Source organism: Mesoplodon mirus, assembly GCF_964341445.2.
Source record: "Mesoplodon mirus genome assembly, chromosome: 2".
Taxonomy (NCBI): Eukaryota; Metazoa; Chordata; class Mammalia; order Artiodactyla; family Ziphiidae; genus Mesoplodon; species Mesoplodon mirus.
In genome coordinates, this window is record NC_138977.1 from 24,687,825 (window position 1) to 24,709,537 (window position 21,713).

A 21,713-nucleotide genomic window follows, 5' to 3' on the forward strand; every position below is an offset into this window, starting at 1 on the left:
TCTATCCCTATATAAAAATCAGTCATTAATCTCTTCATTTCACCTACAGCTTCCAGTTTCCTCTCTTTTCCTAGATACCTATTGATGCTGCTCCACTCCACACTCATTACCTCAAACCCGGATCAGTCTAAACTGATCTTCATTCCCCACAATAACCCTTCCTCTAGTAAATCCTGCATATTGACAACAAATTAAGTTCTAGTTAGGACTGCTACTTTCAGACACACTTCTGCACAAAGAAATTAGCATAAAATTAACTTAACCTCTTGGCCATTTAAGAGTGAAACCATTCAGGGAGCATTGCCCCTTTCTTAATATGAGTACAAAGCTGTTGAGCCGTTCTGCCACATGCACAGATGAATGTGTAAGAACAAGCAGCTAGTTTCTGTTTTTGATTAATACTGTAAGACTTTGTCACTCTCTTGGTGGTCTTCTGGAATAGTATAACAAAGTCCCAGGTTCCCTGTGCAAAAATCTACTTTTGGCTTGGTTTGTTCTATTTGGAAGCTTGACTGGTTTATTAGTTTTACAGAGCTGCCATAACAAAATACCACAGACTGGTTGGTTTAAATAACAGAAATTAATTTCCTCAAAGTTCTAGAGGCCAGAAGTCCAATATTAAGGTGTTGGGAAATCTGGTTTCTCCTGAGGCCTCTCTACATGGCTTACAAGTGACCATCTTTGTTTGTTCACATGGCCTTCTCTCTGTGCCTGTCTAAGGCCAAATTCCCTCTGCGTGGGTGCATTCCTGGTACCTTTTTTTTTTTTTTTTTTTTTTTACCATAAGAACACCAGTCGTATTGGACTAGGGCCTCATCCTTTTGACCTCATATAATTGTAATTACTACTTTAAAGCCCCTATCTCCAAATAGAGTCACACTGAGGATTACAGCTTCAGTATATAAATTCTGGGGATCTGTCTCTTGAACTGTGCATGACGCCCATAGAAACTCCAGGGTCTAAGCTTTATTTTATTTTATTATTATTATTTTTTTAATTTATTATTTTTTTTTGCAGTATGCAGGCCTCTCACTGTTGTGGCCTCTTCCGTTGTGGAGCACAGGCTCCGGATGTGCAGGCTCAGCAGCCATGGCTCACGGGCCCAGCCACTCCATGTCATGTGGGATCCTCCCGGACTGGGGCATGAACCCGTGTCCCCTGCATCGGCAGGCGGACTCTCAACCACTGCGCCACCAGGGAAGCACCTGATTTTATTTTGTAAACACAAAAACCTTTCATACCTCTCTCTTGAGGGCAAGTCCTGTCTTCCCTCTTTCCTTCTAAACTTCCTTTCTTCTTCCTTTCATTATTTCTTTTTGCAGCTTCAGAGACTGTTATTCAGTGAATATTTGTGGAAAAAACTGAACAGAAGTCTGTGAGTCTATGTATAAATTGAATTAAAGGGCCTATAAAATAAAATGCCACATAATAATATAATACTGAACTTAAAAAAGCAGTGAGTCATTAAAAAATAAATCCCCTTAAGAAATGGAGGCGCAATTAAATTATCATAAAAATACCTTATTTTAAAAGTGTTTTCCCATTTAAATTTTAAATGCAGGCATGATTATTTCTTTTTTACTAAAATATCACCTATTTGCGCTTCCCTGGCAGTCCAGTGGTTAAGACTCTGCACTTCTAATGCAGGGGGTGCAGGTTCGATCCCTGGTCTGGGAACTAAGATCCCACATGCTGCGTGGTGCGGCCCCCCCAAAAAACAAATAAAAAATAAAATAAAATAAAGTATCACCTATCACAAGCCAAATAACAGTGGTTATTACTCACTGATTGATAAGTTTCTTTATTCATCCAGATTTCTTACTATCCTGAACTTCCTTCACTTCCTAAGCTCTTAGGAGAAATCACAAGGTCCATTTGAACTTGTCCTAATGAAGTGTAAAATAAACTATATCTGAATTTTCCTTTTTATTTTCCTATGCCCCATCCTACAATCAGTGCTACTTTAAAGAAATATTTTGTATACATTTGGGAATATCAATACTATTTTTGAAATTGTCACAAATGATCCCATTTTTCACAATGATTTATCATTACTGAGTATTCATTGCATTTCATTCACATTATTTACCTTACAAATACACAGCACACTTTTGGGAAAAAAGCCATGATAGTTTGTGGTCCAAAGTTTTGTTTTAATTTTCAGGGCAGAGTATAAAGAGCATTTCTAAGAAGTTCAACATAGTAACACTTGCTAAACTGATCAATATCATTGATGTCTACAAAATCCTGTTAAAGATAATAAAAATAGTCGCATGTAACTATCTGAGAAAAAAAAAAAAAACAACTACAGAATTAGTAGAGTTACTCCTCAAACACAAACAGGAGTAGAGTTCCAGCTCCTGTCCATGTCTCACCCTCAGTAATCTTACAGAAAAATGTTCTGTGGAGCTTGTGGCAGGCAGTCAACTTGACTCACATTCTACATAGTGTAAAAGCCTCATGTAAGTTTATAATCAGGAGAATAGTTGTTAAATTACCAAGAACAGCTACAGGAATGATGGTGTTAAGGAAAATAATTGTCATTACAATAAGATAAGTGAGGATTTCATTTTGTTTTTTTTTTAACATCTTTATTGGAGTATAATTGCTTTACAGTGGTGTGTTAGTTGCTGCTGTATAACAAAGTGAATCAGTTATACATATACATATGTTCCCATGTCTCTTCCCTCTTACATCTCCCTCTCTCCCACCCTCCCTATCCCACCCCTCTAGGTGGTCACAAAGCACCGAGCTGATCTCCCTATGCTATGCGGCTGCATCCCACTAGCTATCTATTTTACATTTGGTAGTGTATATATGTCCATTCCACTCTCTCACTTTGTCCCAGCTTACCCTTCCCCCTCCCCGTGTCCTCAAGTCCATTCTCTAGTAGGTCTGCATCTTTATTCCCATCCTGCCCCAGGTTCTTCATAACCTTTTTTTTTTTTTTTTTTTTTTTTAGATTCCATATATATGTGTTAGCATATGGTATTTGTTTTTCTCTTTTGGACTTACTTCACTCTGTATGACAGACTCTAGGTCCATCTACCTCACTACAAATAACTCAATTTCATTTCTTTTTATGTCTGAGTAATATTCCATTGTGTATACGTGCCACATATTCTTTAAAGCTAAATGCTTATTATCCCATGACCAGGATTTCAATTTGATGGGGGGCTGCATGATGAACTGAGAGATTGTGAGTATCTGAAGCACTGATGGAAAAACACCATTTCTCTTGGGCTGTGATTTACAATGAAAAGGATGTGTGTGGTGGGGTAGGGAGGAGGAGGAAAGGACTGCAAAATCGTTAAGTCCTGTGTGAGGAGATACTTCATGAGATTTAAAGTGGAGCCCAGTTCACTCCTGCTCTGTTTGGTCAAACAAACCAAGAATTCCCTGAAGGTAGTAAAAATATATGAAACATCTGAAGGCTAATATAAAAGACAGGGAGAGGTGGGTCGTTAAAAGGTAAGCTATTCAAGTGATTCTAGTGAAGAAAGCCAGTAAAAGATGATGATAATAGAATACTAAGAAATTACTCAGAAGTAAGACTGTGAATGCAGACATATGCCCTCATGTGTCTTTTATGAGTATCCTGTTATTTTTTGCAAGGTTTTAAGGATCTTTCAACAGGGCCAAATCTAATTTGCCAGGGAAGAAGCAAATAGATGACAACTACACAGTTAGGGCATTTGCTTTTTGTACATATTTTTAAAACACTTTCCAACCCTGCCTCTCAACCACAACACATACAAATACATTATACTCAACAACCCCCAACACACCTACACACCTGTGCACATGCACACACGTGTGGGCACACACACAGCTGGCATCCTGGTACCTTTTCCGTTCTCTAATATCGCAATATTCTCAAATCCACACTTGAATTAGTACATCATGTGACTATCTTTCAACAATGAATTCTTATATTTGCTGTATGTACAGAGATGTAGATGGTATCTGCAGGATTTTTGCTCCCCAAATCAATGTCAGCAGTTACTTGGTCTGTGGTCCACAGAGTTATATGTATCCACAATGTTAAGTGCTTTTTTGCCCACTATTCATTACCAAAAAATGGTTCCCTTTTCCGAAGGTTTCTTGAGAGAAAAAAATGCAGCTTTGGTAGGTACTAAACAATTTGCCAGTAAGATAGATAGTCTTGGATGTCAACTAAGTAAAGAGAAATGTCTGGAAGAAACAATTCAAGAATATTTATAGGTTGCAATTATCTCTCCAGTGGCAGTTAAATTTGACATAGCATCTGCCAAGTCCTTAAATAAAATAATTTTTTTCAAGAATGTGTAGTAAATGAGGAAGCATAGTAATATTAGAAAATGGGCCTTAATATTCAGAATAGCCTTAGGTTTCATAAGCAATAGAGGCATATTGGGACACAGAACTTTCAGCAGATACTGAATTAGACCACACTTTAAATTTAACTATGTGTCCAAACCATGGTAGATGTTCCAAGAGTTACATGAAACAAAGCAATATGCTGACTGTGAGCTTTTTGCAAAGCCCTAAATAAGAAATAAATAGCGTAATATAACTAAGGTAACTGTGAATTATATTAAATTTCATCGTAGATTACATTATTAAAATAATATTTTAAATCATAAGTTTAAATCTAGAAAAAGTGCCACCTTAAGTGAAAGCAGAATAGTTTGGGGGAAGATAGAGATGAATTAAAATCATATATTAGGGCTTCCCTTGTGGCGCAGTGGTTGAGAATCTGCCTGACAATGCAGGGGACACGGGTTCGAGCCCTGGTCTGGGAAGATCCCACATGCCGCGGAGCAACTAGGCCCGTGAGACACAACCACTGAGCCTGCGCATCTGGAGCCTGTGCTCCACAACGAGAGGCCGCGATAGTGAGAGGCCCGCGCACCGCGATGAAGAGTGGCCCCCGCTTGCCGCAACTAGAGAAAGCCCTCACACAGAAACGAAGACCCAACACAGCCAAAAATAATAAATTAATTAATTTTAAAAAATTAAAAATCATATCTTAGCTGCAAACAGAAGCTAAGAAAATCACTTCTATAAAATAGACTCCCTTGCAAGAAAATGATTTTAAAACAGACTTTATTTCAGCAAACACTTATGAATATTTCTTAAAAACAAAAATTTGGAAAGATTTTAAAATCTAAAGCTAGATACTATATCTGGATATATTATTCATTCACTGTTATCTATCCAAAATTTACTACACTATGCAGTTTGATCAGAGGTTTAGCAGTATTTAGAAATTCTGTGAACCAGTGAAATAATCTCTGCCACAAACCTGGGGCTTAAGGGCCAGACTATAGCTCTGGAACATGCAAGGAATAGGAACACCAAAATCAAGGGCCAGTTCTAAAGGAAATAAGAATCATGGAAGTGCTATGAAGTTGGAATCAAATCTCAATCTGGGTAACAAGTTGAGAAGTAATGTTAGGATACATTTTTTAAAAGTGGGGTAAGAGAAGAGAACTAATATTTATTTAGACCTTTAGACCTGCCAGATACAATTTAAATCTAATTTTCACAATAAAATTCATAAGAATTTTTATCCTCTTATCCTATATGTGGAAACCTAATGCTTATCAAAGAAACTGAATAAAATAGAATAAAATAACATTGCTGAATTGTAGAGCTAAGTAAGATTTGAATTCAGGTTTTGCCTAATGTTAGATCCATGATCATTTTATTTCGTTAGTGGTCCTCAGACTCTGTGATAATAAAATAATAACTAACACAAGTTGAGCATTTCCATGCATTTAAAACATATTAATATATTTAATATTCTCAACAAACTTAAGTGATATGTTAATATTATTATCTGCAGGGTTTAACTTGCCTAGGATCACTGAGCTAGTAAGTAAAGAGATGGGATATAGACAGTAGATTCTGGCCCCTTAAACTAATGCTCTTAACTACACAGTGCTTCCAACTGTTCCATGCATTTAAAACATATTAACACTGTTCCATGCATTTAAAACATATTAACATATTTAATATTCTCAACAAACTTAAGTGATATGTTAATATTATTATCTGCAGGGTTTAACTTGCCTAGGATCACTGAGCTAGTAAGTAAAGAGATGGGATATAGACTGTAGATTCTGGCCCCTTAAACTAATGCTCTTAACTACACAGTGCTTCCTCATGATACTTGAAGTAGTATCATGATACCTCTCTCTTAAGTAGTATGGGATGACAGGCCCAGAACAAGAACCAAATCTTGTCCACTGCCTGTTTTTGTAAATAAAGTTTTATGGGACTCTAGCTATGCTCATTTGTTTACATCATATATCTGCTTTCTTACTACTACTTAATTGAGTTGTTGCAATACAGTCTATATGGCCAGGACTTTACAGAAAGACTTTGCTGACCCCTAATGAAGGCCATGGATAACAAAACAATACTTGTCTATTTTTGAGGTAAGTGAATAAAATGTTTCATAATAATTCATTACTCTTTTTAAATGCCTCATCTCCTCTTACTTACAGAAGCTCATCTAACCAAGAGAACAAGACAGATATATCTATGTGTCGTCCCATGTATTTGTCATAAATATGAGTTATTTTGATTTTATTAGTAGCTAGCCCACTATACAGAGCTTATTTCACTTTAAAAAACAATAACAGAAAATAATCTATTTAAACTACAATACTTGAAATAGTAAATATCTGTATTCCTATTAGTGAATTTATATGAAAAGTCAATACTAGTTTTCTCAAGTTTTCATTTTCATCAAGGTTAAAATGAAATAGTTAAGGAATAACTGTCCTGCATCTAAATGAGTCACTAGATGTTAAAACGTTTTTGCTAATCTGTAAACATGTGAACACTTTACAGTTTATATTACTCCTAAGCAACTGCATTATGTTGTCTGAATTTGTAACACCATCTTTTATATACTCGGTGATTAAAAATTGGCATTTTCACTGTAGTTAAATATGCCTTTATTTCTGAATTTCAAACCTGAATAAAACACAATTTCTGTAAAAGTGTGTCTCAGAGGAACACAATTGCAGGCTTTCCACAGCATCATTTGCTTAAATGGCTCTCTGCTCTCTCCTTCCCTCCCCCATCAGAAGCACTGAACACACTAAGCATCCCCTGGAGATCCTGCAGAGTGCCATCTGCTGTATATTTGTTATGTTGCAGCCTGAAATTCTTGATGTGAGATTTAGCCCATCAAATCACACAATAGTATGTGAGTTGTATTACAACTGAGACATTAATGCTGGATGCAAGAAGAAAATTAAAAGTTAAACATGCATAGCAGAACCACATTAGTGGTTATTTGATTAATTACTGAATATGATTATAACACAAATAATCACATCATTCAGGTACAATGAGGGTGGCGGTTATTGTTAATACAGGGTTGTAGTTTGTTTTTAATAAGTAATAAAATAATACACATGACTGGCAGATTATGTAAGTACTCATACAAGGAAAGAATTCTCTGCCTGATTGTTATACACTTTCTCACACTGATCCCACTCCGTGTTTAGTTTGACATTAAATAAATACCAAATGATACACTGATGGCAAAGGAGTAGCCAAAATATTTCTGCAACTTTCACGGGAAGAGAAATACAGAGGAAAATAGCATTGTAGGGATGGAGTTGGTGTAGAGGGAGCCACTCAGAGTACACACAATTTGGGAAGACTGAGTTTTTTAAGGCAACGTTAAACATATATAAGAAAATATTATGTATATGCAATGATTTTGACAGAAACACATAAGAAAATATACCATGAATACAAAATAAATATCTGCCTTAATTGTACATGTCTACCCCTCCTCAACCACTACCTCTACACATGTAATCTTACCTTGACTACCATGTTTAACATCCCCATACTTTTTAAAATATATATTCTTTACTAATATTTAATAATTATTTAACTTTGCATATTTTTAAACTCTATATTCTGTATGAATTCATCTGTGACTTGGTTTTTGTGTTGAAAACACTCTTTGTGGGACATGGTGATACATGAACATAAAGCATTCTATTACATGAATATACCCGGAGGGAGAGTAATTTGGTACAAGCACTTTGGAAAAACTTTGATATTATCTAGTAGTTTTGAACATGCACTTACGTAGTAATTCTGCTTCTGAGAGAGACCAGATTCTCATGGAGAGATGAACACTTTGCCCAAAGTCATATGTACCTACTGAGATTTGATATTCAAATTTGAGCCGTCTGTCCTAGTACACTATATTAGATCACTATATTAGATTGCCTCTGCAGTATAAATAACAACTTTAGGTAATATAAGTAATACTCTTTAAAGAAAAAAATAATACTCCAGTATGGAGGGTACTCATGTAAGATGAACGTTTGGTCATCATTATTAATTAACCTAATAAAATTTATAATATCCTTCCAAAACTAAGACATGTCTTACCTTAAAACATACTTTAAAAATTCGTTCAGGGCATGCATTTACACATCCTTCAAATTCATAGACCAATGACTTACAAAGAAATAAACCAATAATTTAATAACTGAAAACAAGCTGGAAATAGTTACTATTTCTGTTTTAGGCTTTAGCTTTATAAATTAATACTTTGTAGAGGTTGTTTTACATATTGAAATTTCTAAAGCCTGGGTAATATGCTTTTGGAATTAATCAGTAGATTGATAAATCCACTGACTGTTTATCTTTTCTTTTCTTATCATATTTACTTCTCAGCATCATTCCTCAAGTTGGCTTTCTTAAAGCAATGTTTTCCCTTGCTTCTTGATATTACTCTTGGTATTCTTCCCATCTCATTGGACACTCTTTTTTTTTTTTTTTTTAACTTTCTGGTCATTTAATGTTGGAGCTTCCCACCCTGGTTTTAGGTACAAGTTCTTTCTTCCATAGTTTTAAACAGAATCTATATAATCATGAATACTCAATCTATATTTTTAGCCCTGAACTTTCTGGGTTTGCAGACACATTAATTCAAATTTCTATTTGACAAGTACACTTGCATGCCTAAATAGCATCTCAACCTCAACCTGGACAAAAGAAAACTCTTGTTTCCTTCCTGTCGCACACAGGTTAACCCTCTTCTAGTCTTCCCAGTCTCAGAAAATGGCAATAATGTCTGCCCAGTACTCAAAGAAAAACTCTCAGTTGCCCTTGCTTTTAATCTTGCTATCATCACCCAATTCCAATTAATAGCAATGGCTGCTGACATTACTTCCAAAAGAAGTCACACATCTTTTCCCTTCTCTCTGTCTCAACTGTTACTACCATGGTCTATCATCATTATTTCTCACTTGGAAAAAAACTTTCTTACATATTGACTGTAAACAGGAAATTCAATTGACATGTAGTAGTTCTTTAGCCAAGGAATGTCAGGTCAAATGTGCTAGCACAACTGAATGCCCAGAAAAACATAAATGACAACAATACTTCCACTTTCAGTTTCAGCTAGTAATAGCCTTTATTAACAATTATTAATATTGAGTTATTATTCAATGAATACAACATATTGTCCTATTAAAAACATTTACTGGTATATTTCCAAGTTTAAGAAATCTCAAATATTCTACCTTGCTTGAAATGGTCAGTATTAATGACAAAAATGAATAAGATCATTGCAGCAGCTCCTGTTCAAGGGTACTTAAACCCACACTCTCACTGTGATAACTTGTTATATAAATTTTACTGTTTAATTGGCTCTAAGAAATAGTTGGTAAATGTTGCATATGATAAAATGGAGACTCAAAAACCTTAATCAACTTGTAACAGCTATTAAGCAGCAGAACTGAGAACCACATCTAGATCTCAATGGTTTTAAACACCTGTAATTTTTACCACTCTAATATACCTCCTCTAGTGGGACTTTGAGGGTGAAATGGGATTAAGGATTAGGGAAGAATTTTTCTCTACCTTCTCTAACCTCTCTCCAAGGACTGTTGAAAGTTAAGGTTGCTTACATAGCAAAAGAGTCGTGGAAATATACTTCCCTCCCCTTCTTATCTATTTTCCAGATCAAGCTTATAGCCTCAAAAAAAAGCCAAGCCTCAGGTAGGTAGAGTATTCTTACTTGGAAACCTATCTATTCTCAATGAATCTAAGTTACGCCATTATCTAAACTAGAGGTTTCTTCAGGGATTATACAGGTGATTTATTGCTTTCTATGAAGAAAGGGTTATATATATATATATATATATATATATTACTTATGTTATTCTAAAATTGAGAAGAAAATTAAGCTCCAATAACAACTGGTGAGAACTGACAATAGTGCCCTAACTTAGTCTACATGATAAATGGTCATAGTTCATTTACAGGTCTTCCAAGGGAAGAAGAGAAATTCCACAAACTGGAAGCACTGACAGTGGTGCTATCAGTTACGTGATGACACTCCATGTGTTGTCGTATTAAGCGTACAATTTGGTAAGCTTTGATAAAAATGTAAATTCATGCAGCAAACTATACCAATCCAGATGTAAACATTTTTTATTACCTTATAAATTTATTTACTAGATGCAGAGCTATTCTAAAAGGTGAAAAACAGTGCTGCAGAGAACCTAGTTCAATCAGACAAAAGGTACCTTTTGGTATACCTTTAGGGTATGTCTCACAGATGCTCTCAACCAAACAATTAAAATTTTAAAGGCTTAAAGGGGTTGTCCATCAGCTATTTCAAGTTAAAGAAGAGCTTATGTTGAAGAGATTAATGGGTGTGGCTTTTGTCTAATGGAGTGAATGCCTAATAAAGTTCACAGAGATGTAAAAAGAATTTAAGAGTTATATTCACAGAAACACTTTACAGTTTCGAATTAAAGGGACAGAGACAGTACAAAATTAAAAGAGGCTTTTGGATACCAATGTAGGCAAGCACAAATAAGGATGAGAAAACTATTCAGCTGCAAACATGTGCTAACTTTGTAATAAAAGAAAGGATGACTTGAAGGGTAGAACCAAGAGTACAAAGGGTGGAACTAAAAGCCAAGGAGAATGATTTTCAGGCTTTGAATCCTAATCAAGGACTACTAACCTGTGCATTAGTTCACAGGTCTTCAAATGGAGAACTGTACTTTGGTTGCTGTACTTAAGGCTTATCTACAACTGCACATGTTTTACCTAATGAGATTCTGTACTTTGAGCTGATGCTGTAATAGAATGATAATTTTGGGTGGCCTTGGGAGGGGGTAGGTATATTTTGGACTGTTGAGAGATGGATCTCTGGGGGCCAAAAGGTGGACTATGGTAGCTTGGATAAGAAGGGCCACAATGCTCTTCACTTCGTGGTATCCAGGTCTTTGTATAGTGCCCTCCCACACTGAATCAAGATTGGTCTTTGTGACCAATACAGTTTACAAAAGTGATGGTATGTTACTTCCAAGATTAGGTTATAAAAGACATCATTTATTTCATCTTATTCTCTTTCTCTTGGATTGCATACTCTGGGGGAAGCCAGCTGCCATGTCACCAAATGAAGAGGTCCACATGGTGAGGCACTGAGGCTCGGACCACCTGTAGTAAAAAACCGAACCTTCCTGCCACATTACATTAATCCTCAAGCCCAGTCAAACTTTCACATGACTGCAGTTATGGCTGACATCTCGAGTGCAACCTCATGAAAGGCCTTCAGCCAGAAGCAGTATGTAAACTGCTCTCAAATTCCTGACCACAAAAACTATGAGACAGCAAATGTCTGTTTTAGTCCACTAGATAATTTGCTATGGAACAATACATAATTTAATTATAAAATTCTATCTTTGTATCCTTCGACCTTGCTAAATTCACTTATTATTCCTACTAGGCTTATCATTAACTTTCTTGTTGATTCCTTAGGGATATCTACATAAACATCTTGCATCTTCGGATACAGGTAGTTTTATCTTTTCTTTCCAATATTTATGCTTTTAATGCTTTTTCTTGCCTATTTTTAGCTAGAACCTCCAGCATAATGTTCATTAAAAGTGGGGAGAGTGGACATGCTTGCTTTGCTAATAGTATTGGAAGCTTCCGTTTTACCTCATTAAGTACAGATATTAGCTGCAGGGATAGGAGTTCCCCTCTACTACCACTGTGTTCAGTTTTTCTCTCTTTTAACCATAAATTGATGTTTGACTTTTTCAAGTGTTTTCTTCCCCTATTAATATGCTCATGTACTTTTTCTCTTTTTTGGTTTATTACTATAGTGAATTGCACTGACTGGTTTTTGAATGCTAAACAAACCTTGCACTCTTGCAGTAGAACCAAATAGGTCATTATATATTTTTATATTGCCAATTTTATTTAGTAATTTAAAAGACTTTTGCATCCCTCTTTCTCTCTCTCTCTCCATATATATATATATATATATATATATATATATATATTTATATATGAGAAATTTTCCTGTGATTTCATTTTACTTATAAAGATTTTGCCAGATTATAATAGTCCTATGCCTGCCACACCAAACAGTTGAGAAGCATATCTTGTTTCTCTATTTCCTAAACTTTTTTGCATAATATTAGTTTTAAGTCTTTCTTAAATATTTGTCAGAATGCACCAGTGAAACCTCCTGGACTTAGATTTTCTTTATGGGGATCATTTTCTCTTTTTAATAATAAAATATATCCCTTTAATAGAAATTGGACTATTCTGATTTTTAATTTCTTCTTGTGTCATTATGGAAAGTTGTATTTTATAAGGGATTTGTGATTTTCATCCAAATTGTCATATTTATTGCCATACTATTGTTTATAACATTTCCTTATTATCCTTTTAATTCCCATAAGATTTGTAGTGATTATTTCTCCCAGCAATTCATTGCTGATGTTAGTAATTTGTATTTCTTATTTTCTTTTTTTCTTCTACAGTCTTTTTTTTTTAACTTCTCAAAGAACCAATTTGAGCACTTCGTAAATTTTCTATTATTTGTCTGTTTTCAATTTTATTAATTTTGTTTTTTATATTTATTTCTATTACTTCCTTGGGGTTTAATTTACCATCATTTTCTAGCTTCTTAAGGAGAAAATTAGTTATTAATTATGGCACTTTATTACTTTAAATATAAACTTTTAAAGTTATAAATTTCCCTCCAAGCATGGTTTCAACTATATCCCATGAATTTTGATTTATTCTATTATTATTACCATCTCATTTGAAACACTTTAAAATTTCCCTGAGGTTTCTAAATTGATCCATGGGGTATACCGAAGTTTGCTGTTTAATTTCAAAATACTTGATGTTTTTCTAGTTACTTGATTATTCATGATTTTTAATTTAATTCCACTGTTCTCAAAAAATGTATTACATAGATGTCTACATTTGAAATTTATTGAGATATTTCTCTCACCCAGCATATACTCTGTCTTGGTGACATTCCACACACACTGAAAAGCTGGTATAATTCTGTTATGTAAAAGTCAGTCATTACTAAAGAAGTTAAATATGTTGTTCAAATTTTCTGAAACTTTCCTGATTTTTAGTTGTTTTATCAGTTATTGAGAGAAGAGAGTTAAAATCTTCAACTACGATTGTGAAGTACCTACCTCTTCATTTAGTTCTGTCAGATTTTGCAACATATATTTACAAGTTACATACATAGGTCATCTACATGTATGACTGTTATGTCTTCCTGATGAACTGACTCTTTTGTGTGTGTGTATTTTATTTTATTTTTTTCACATCTTTATTGGAGTATAAATGCTTTATAATGTTGTATTATCATTATGAAATGTAGCTCTTTGATTCTGGTGATATATCTTATCTTTATATCTACCTGACATGGGTACAGCCACTCTAGTTTTCTTGCATTTGCAGTTTTTGTGGTGTATCTCTTTCCAATTTTTATCTTAAACAAATTTTTATGCAAGCAAAAACAAGCAAATAAACATAAAGTAGGTAGCAGAAACTTGGAATTTTGTTATTTTCAAAAGATAAATATAAAGAGCATTCTAATTATTATATTTTTATCTAGATTTACATGGGTAATTGCTTGTTTTTGGTGAATTTCCTTACTTCATGACTCTCCACTGTTGCTTCTTCCTTCTGTAATTATCCATTGTCAGAGCTCCTATTCTACAGGCTTTTCATTTGCTTTTGAGATTTGCTGATAGGAAAATGTTAGTTTATAAGAACGTTATTATAGAGTTTGGAATCATTTCACCAAAATGTGCTAAAAGAAAAAAAATCTTTAAGGAATGCCCACCATACAATAATTTATGGTGAAGTTCAAAACTCTCCAAATTTTGTCATATATTTATGTATTATATTTAAAAATAAAAGAAATAAGAAGTTTATGTTTAAAATTATCCTTGAAAGTTTCCCATTATTATTTTTTAGAGATAATAAAATTAGTTTGAACTGCTAGATTGTTGAGAAAAAAGAAAAATGGGTAAGAGCTCTTTATTCAATGGCAAACCCAAATGCTTATGTCAACTACCTGAGCTTGTAAATTATATTGATTCTCGAACAAATAGTTCTCTGATTTTCACTAATCTAATTTTATTGTTAGATTCCTCTGATGATACCAACATTTTAAAAATTTGTTTAACATTTATCTAACTTAAAAAAAAATGTCTTATATGATTCAGGAAATTTGCTAGGAACATTTGTTAAACATAAATTAAAGAGGCAAGCATGTTGGGTGGAGGGGCATTGCAAACAATCTTGGATAAACATTCTTATTAGCTGGTCTCTTACTAGAAACTATGCACTGCAGCTAAAATCCCTTCCCAGTAGTCTTCTTGGTCAGTTACCGTACAGTACAAACAAATTTTATAATAAGAGAATAACAAAAAGAGAACAGCGCAAACTGAAAGGAAACATCAAAACAAAAACTATTTCTGGGGCTTCCCTGGTGGCGCAGTGGTTGAGAGTCCGCCTGCTGATGAAGGGGACACGTGTTCGTGCCCTGGTCCGGGAAGATCCCACATGCCATGGAGTGGCTGGGCCCGTGAGCCATGGCCACTGAGCCTGTGCGTCCGGAGCCTGTGCTCCGCAACAGGAAAGGCCACAACAGTGAGAGGCCCGCATACCGCAAAAAAACAAAAAAACTATTTCTGTAGATATTGTATTAAATATTTTCTTCTTTTACAGGTAATGGAGTTATGTGAAAAAGTCAACAAAAAAGTAAGAAAACTTTATATAGTTCTCCCTTGCTGCTGTAGTCACTTTCTTTTTTAAATCACTAATATGAAAAAATAAAGTGACAACAGAATTTCTTAGGGCCCAAAGCCAGCCTTTTTTTTTTTTTTTTTTTTAATAAAGGAATTGATATTTGGGGTTGTAATAGCAAATGATCTCTAAAGAAGGGGGATAAAATTGGCAGTGTGAGCTTCCATTCAGATTATTCACACTTGACGTATCTCAGAATTAAAATCTAAGATGTCAACAGAGTAGCATTAGGAAAAATCTCAAATAGGAATGGTTTCCAGTGTGATACACTAAACTCATTAATGACTTTATTCATCTTAAAAATAAAATAATTGGGATCTTCTGCAGTTAAATATTATCTGTAGTGGGAAGCAGCAGCATAGAACAGGGAGATCAGCTTGGTGCTTTGCGATGACCTAGAGGGGTGGGATAGGGAGTGTGAGAGGGAGGCTCAAGAGGGAGGGGATATGGGGACATGTGTATGCATATGGCTGATTCGCTTTGTCGTGCAACAGAAACTAACACAGTATTGTGAAGCAATTATACTCCAATAAAGATGCATTAAAAAAATTATCTGTATACACAGGCGGACTACTAAGCATCATAAAAATAAGTTAACAGAAATAAACTCTATTTGTCTATGTTAAAAAAGGTATTATTAATCTAAAATGAATAGCTGGAATTAAATTCAGCAATGAAATCTGAATTGCCATTTAAAAACTCATGGCTTAGAGAATATTTCAGTTTTCTTTAAAGGCACCTATTATGAATATCTTTTTTCTAGAACAGATGTTAATGCTAATCATATAATTATATTGCTTTTCTTGCTGACCATAAAGAGTAAGACCCCCTGATCTCTGAATGGGCTTAACAAACAGATGTAATTATTGTTCATTTTACATTAGCTTTAAAAGTCAATTCTCTTCAGTTTCTTCAAATACATTTTAATGAAGAAAAATAGATAGACATATAAAAACAATCTCAGTATATTCTGAATATTGACTTTATAGTGAATATCACTGCATATTTTTAAATTATAAAATTAAGTATCATAAAAAAGCCCCTTGACTCTTCCTGTCAGTTTTTCCTACTTCCTTTTACTTTTTTGATTTTTTAAAATTAAAATCCAGACCAAAGAGAGAGGTAGAAAACTGAATACTTGACTGTTACAGACTTTGAGATTAATATCTTTTAATATAACAGCTATTATTAAGTGTGCATTGTTCAGAGAGGTTCAGACTACATGTCAAGCAAAAGGTCAGGAAGCCTGGACTAGTGCAGAAAGAAACACTTCTGTTGTCAATATAGAAACCATATAGTCACACATATAGCAGTGTACTGGTAAATATTTAACAAGAGCTCTCCAAAATTTAAAAGCCCTACCTTGCATTGTTTGCCAAGTTCTATGGCATAATATTCCCATGTGGCTGATTTCAAGCTAACAAAGTGACATAAATGAATGTACAATTGGGAAGTATGCACATTAGCTATTATATAGTATTTCTACATATAGATCCAATAGATGTAAATAAGCTCACAAGTGTAATTAATAGTAAAATATAGTAAAGTTACTAGGAAATGTAGAGATCTGAGTACTGATTACTCTTTTAAAAATATGACTTGTTTCATTATAAGTGTATATAATTTAATTTTTTTAATGCCTCTGCTTAACTGTCAGCTCATGAAATTCCTGAAATTCTAACAATGATCAAGTATAAGCATACCACTCCTACACACCACTGCATAGACACAAAGACCACCCCAGAGATATAAACTGGTTTGGGATGCAGAGATCTCTTCCAGTTATTACTTTAATAGCTGACAGGAATACATGACTGGATGCCCCTAATAGGCTATGACAATCACTTCTCTTAAATTCCCTTCTCTCTCCCTGATTCAATTCTGGTCTCTAGTGGTAGCCACTAGTGTTGTTATAATATTATTATTAGTGTTAGAAAAGGAAATATCAGTGGTCATCATTGTAAGTGAGTCATAATACTACTCATACTAAATAGCTGTATTTTTCTGTTCTCACACTATTTATTAACATCTCTTATCAATAATGAGAAATCAATTAAACGATACTAAGACATGATAAAACGTCACTGAATTGAGAGTCAGAAATCTCAGGCTGTTGTTCTGAATTCACACCCACTAGAGGAAAGTCATTTAAAATTTTGGTCCCCTCATTTTACATCTTTGAAATAATATTGTTTACACTTTTTATAGAAATCCTCCAAAGAAAATAACTGTTGCAATTATAAAAATAAAACCATAACATACTTGAATCCTAAAGAATGGCTGATTCTTGGACATAAAGATGAAAGACTCCACTGCGTATTTTCCTGACTAGCTCATCATCTAACTGAGCATAGACTGAAAGAGGGCACCTGGAGTCAATGGGCAAAGTCAATCAAACATTCAGATGAAATTTTACTAGATTTATTGTTATTGGAACAAAAATGACTAAATAAACTACTTTTATGGTATCATATAAAGTCTCAATATCATTAAAATGAAGTCCAGTTAATAGGTCTCTCAATAGCTTTTTAAAAACATAACAGCTGATGCCCATTTCTCTTTATCTGACTTTTCCCAGACTTGGTATCAATTTATTCTTTTTTAACTCCTTCACAGAATCTTAGAATTTTTGAGAAGAGTACCTTATAAACAGAACTACAAACACTTTATCTGACATATGAGAAAGGCTAAGTTCCAAGAGGATACCTGACCCCTGCCCAGTGTTATGCAGTTAACTATTGATAGAAGCAGGGACTAACCAGGTCTACAGACTTCACTATCTACCAGCACTGAAAACATTAATCTTAGAGCAAACCATTACCTCTTGTAGAACTCTTTTCATCTTTAATAATAATGTCTTGACGGCTGTGCAGTCTTGTAGCATCAGTCTGAATGGCAGAGAATCGATGCCTCCATTTTCTTCCACACCTGGCAGCGGCCAATCTGAAGATGGACTGCTGGACGTTCCCCTGATATGGGGACACCTGGCTTCCTGATCAATCTCTTTTGTTAATTTCAGGGAAAGGTTCCTAACAAGAAAAAAATGAACAAAAATTATTAGGTAGCATACTCAGAGCAGTATTTTCCAAGCTGTTGATCAATGTCAGTAGTGAGCTAGAAAAAACGTCCTTGTGACTCTCATTATTTCTTCACATTAGTCTTTGGAAATTCTGAAACTTTCTGTCAAAATTATGAAATTATTTGTCAATTTTATATGTAGCGGTAATAAGGTTCAATGACAATCACTATTTTAGAATGTGATTTTTTTTTCCCCAACTGGAATTTAATTTATACATGATAACAATGGGTTTACACTTATTTAACTCTTTTAAAAATGTTGAAAGTCAAAAGTAATCACTGAAAGAGGAATTTCATATAGAGATTTTCTGAAAATATGCTTAAAAATTAACTGGAAAGAAAAGATTAAGAAACCAAAACGGGATAAAATAATTTTGGTAATTATTATTTTAAATTACTAAATCAATCAATTGTGGATTCAACCATTTTGTGGATTAAGAAAGACTAGTATGCATAGGATTTTATGTGAAAATAGTGAAATAACTGCGAGATGCATAACTCCATATGTAATTAGCATGCTTATCAAATAATCATTAAATTTTTAGCATAGTAATTGTGGAAAATAATATTTTATTCTACTTGATATAAACAATTATTTTTAAATACTGCATTTTGAAAATAACACACTTATATTGAAGGTATATATAAAGAAAATATATTAAGATTAACAATTTTCCAAATGTGCCTATGAGGCAGATATAAAAATAGTATGAAAAGAGCAGCCTATGAAAATAGTCATTTTTAATGACTTTTTCTAAATTTGTTTCCATTCATTAAAACTAATGGGCCTATACAATAATGGCAATACTATAACATAGCTCAGGATATTTATGAAACTTATGCTCAATTTCAATAGCTTTTATGTATATTATTTACTGAAGTATATGACAAGGTCGCTTGGCAACCTAAATTGAGAAAAAAGATTTGCCTTGGAGCCTGTCACCAAGGTCAGGCAAAGACGCAAATAAAAAAAATATGTCCTTGGTTAATTTTATCCAAATCTGATTATTCACAAATAGTATAACAATTTATAAAGTATCGGATAATTATCAAAGAAACACATTTTTGGATCACAAAATTGTTGACTTGTCTTCATGGGTATATTCATGATCACAATGTTATTTGAAGTGATCATATTGATTACTATCCCCACTTTACATTTACAATGAAATAATAAAAACATAGTCATAGCTAACATTTTTTGAGGATTGACTGTGGGCCAAGTACTGTGCTAACCACTTCATGTGTGTTAATTTATCCAAACCTTGAACAAAACCAAGAGGTAGCAATAATGAGTATCTTCATTTTACATATGAGAAAATAGGCCCAGATAAGTAATTTTTCTTAAATTAAAATAGCTATTAAGAAGTTGACCTGAGATGAACCAACCTAAGTACATAAGCAGGATAAGAATTTTTTTTCCTACTAGCCATTTAACATGCATATATATACAATAATAATTAATGTATCTCAGGTAGTCCTATAAGGACTTCATATATGCTAAACCACTTAATACTCATACAACTCTTTGAGGTATTAAAATCCCCATTTCACAGTTGAGGGATTTGAATCTCAAAGAGGTTAAGGTACATGCTGATGGCAATACAGCAAACAAGCAACAGAGCTGAGATTTGAACGCAGGCAGTGCACTCGAGCTCTTAGTCACAAGATTCTGCATCTCATGTGAAAAACAAGCAAGCAAATGAACAAAAACAAAAATTGAAAAAAATAAAACATACCTATAATTACACAAAGCATCATTTATATTTTCATTTTTAAAATATATTTTCATGTGGCTTAATATCATCAAAACAAACAACCCAGTCAAAAAATGGGCAGAAGACCTAAATAGACGTTTCTCCGAAGAAGACATACAGATGGCCAAGATGCACATGAAAAGATGCTCAACATCGCTACTTATTAGAGAAATGCAAATCAAAACTACAATGAGGTATCACCTCACACCAGCCAAATGGCTGTCATCAAAAAATCCACAAACAATAAATTCTGTAGAGGGTGTGGAGAGAAGGGAATCCTCTTGCACTGTTGGTGGGAATGTGAATTGATACAGCCACTATGGAGAACAGTACGGAGGTTCCTTTAAAAAACTAAAAATAGAGCTACCATATGATCCTGCAATCCCACTCCTGGGCATATATCCGTAAAAAAACATGCACCCCAATGTTCACTGCAGCACTGTTTACCACAGCCAAGACATGGAAGCAACCTAAATGTCCATCGACAGAGGAATGGATAAAGAAGATGTGGTACATATATACAATGGAATATTACCCAGCCATTAGAAAGAATGAAATAATGCCATTTGCAGCAACACAGATGGACCTAGAGATTGTCATACTGAGTGAAGTCAGACAGAGAAAGACAAATATTGTATGATATCGCTTATATGTAAAATCTAAAAGAAATGATACAAATGGACTTATTTACAAAACAGAAACAGATTCACAGACTTAAGAGAACCTGTTGTTACCACGGGGGAAGGGATAGTTAGGGAGTTTGGGACTGACATGTACACACTGCTATATTTAAAATAGACAACCAACAATAACCTACTGTACAGCACAGGGAACTCTGCTCAATATTATGTTGCAACCTAAATGGGAAAATAATTTGAAAAAGAATAGATGCATGTATATGTATAACTGAATCACTTTGCTGTACACCTGAAACTATCACAACATTGTTAATCAACTATACTCTAATATGAAATAAAAAAATTAAAAAATAAATAAAATATACTTTATTAGATATGACTGATTCATTTTAATTATATACAACTTGTAGTGAGCTATACAATCATTCTTAAAGGTTTTTATTTTATTTTAGTGTCTAAGACCAATAAATAAAATAAAATATAAAAATTAAATTCACAGCACAAATCAGAGTATTTTAGTTATAATAGAATTTTCGAAGATTTATCAGGTTTAAGTTGTGAATTTGCCTGGTGTCTGGCACATATTAGGCTGACTCAGTAAATAATCGTATAATTGAAGTTCAACAAATGAATACAATAATGAGTGAATGAACAAAAGAATTCTTTGTAATAATCTATGCATACAACTCTCATTTGTACACAGACATTTTTCTGGAAGGTGAATTTTTATGTAATGCAGGGCTGCCACCCACGGTTCCAAATTTCCCAGCACTCTAACAATAAAATAAACTAACAATTTTATAATTCTTTTTAATTAGATTGCTGTTTCTTTGAACCTATTTGCCCAATTATGTATCTAAGCCTAAATAAAGACTGAAAAAGCTTTCAGAAACCACACCAGTGTGAAGTTCTGCAACTAATTTCAGGAAACTACTGAGATTCTAAGGATTACAGTTTAGCATTTACACATCTAAGGATCGCTGCTGTTTCAGATAGTTACGAATGGACTACATGCAGAAATGTACTTAGAAGATAAAATTAGCCATTTGTGTTACACTTCAAAAGTTTGGATCTATCCTTAATTCCAACAAGAAAGAGAATGATGGCCTTATGT

At 33.9% G+C, this 21,713-nt stretch overlaps 1 protein-coding gene across 4 annotated transcripts in view; it reads right to left on the bottom strand.

Annotated features, from left to right (window-relative positions):
* Positions 1-21,713, bottom strand: part of CCSER1 (coiled-coil serine rich protein 1) — a 1,217,611-nt gene that overhangs the window by 743,553 nt on the left and 452,345 nt on the right. For all 4 annotated transcript variants that reach the window (XM_082610968.1, XM_082610971.1, XM_082610969.1 and 1 more), the window contains exon 6: positions 17,948-18,155. In XM_082610968.1, coding sequence (XP_082467094.1) covers positions 17,948-18,155 — 208 coding nt within the window. The remainder of the gene's footprint in view (positions 1-17,947; positions 18,156-21,713) is intronic.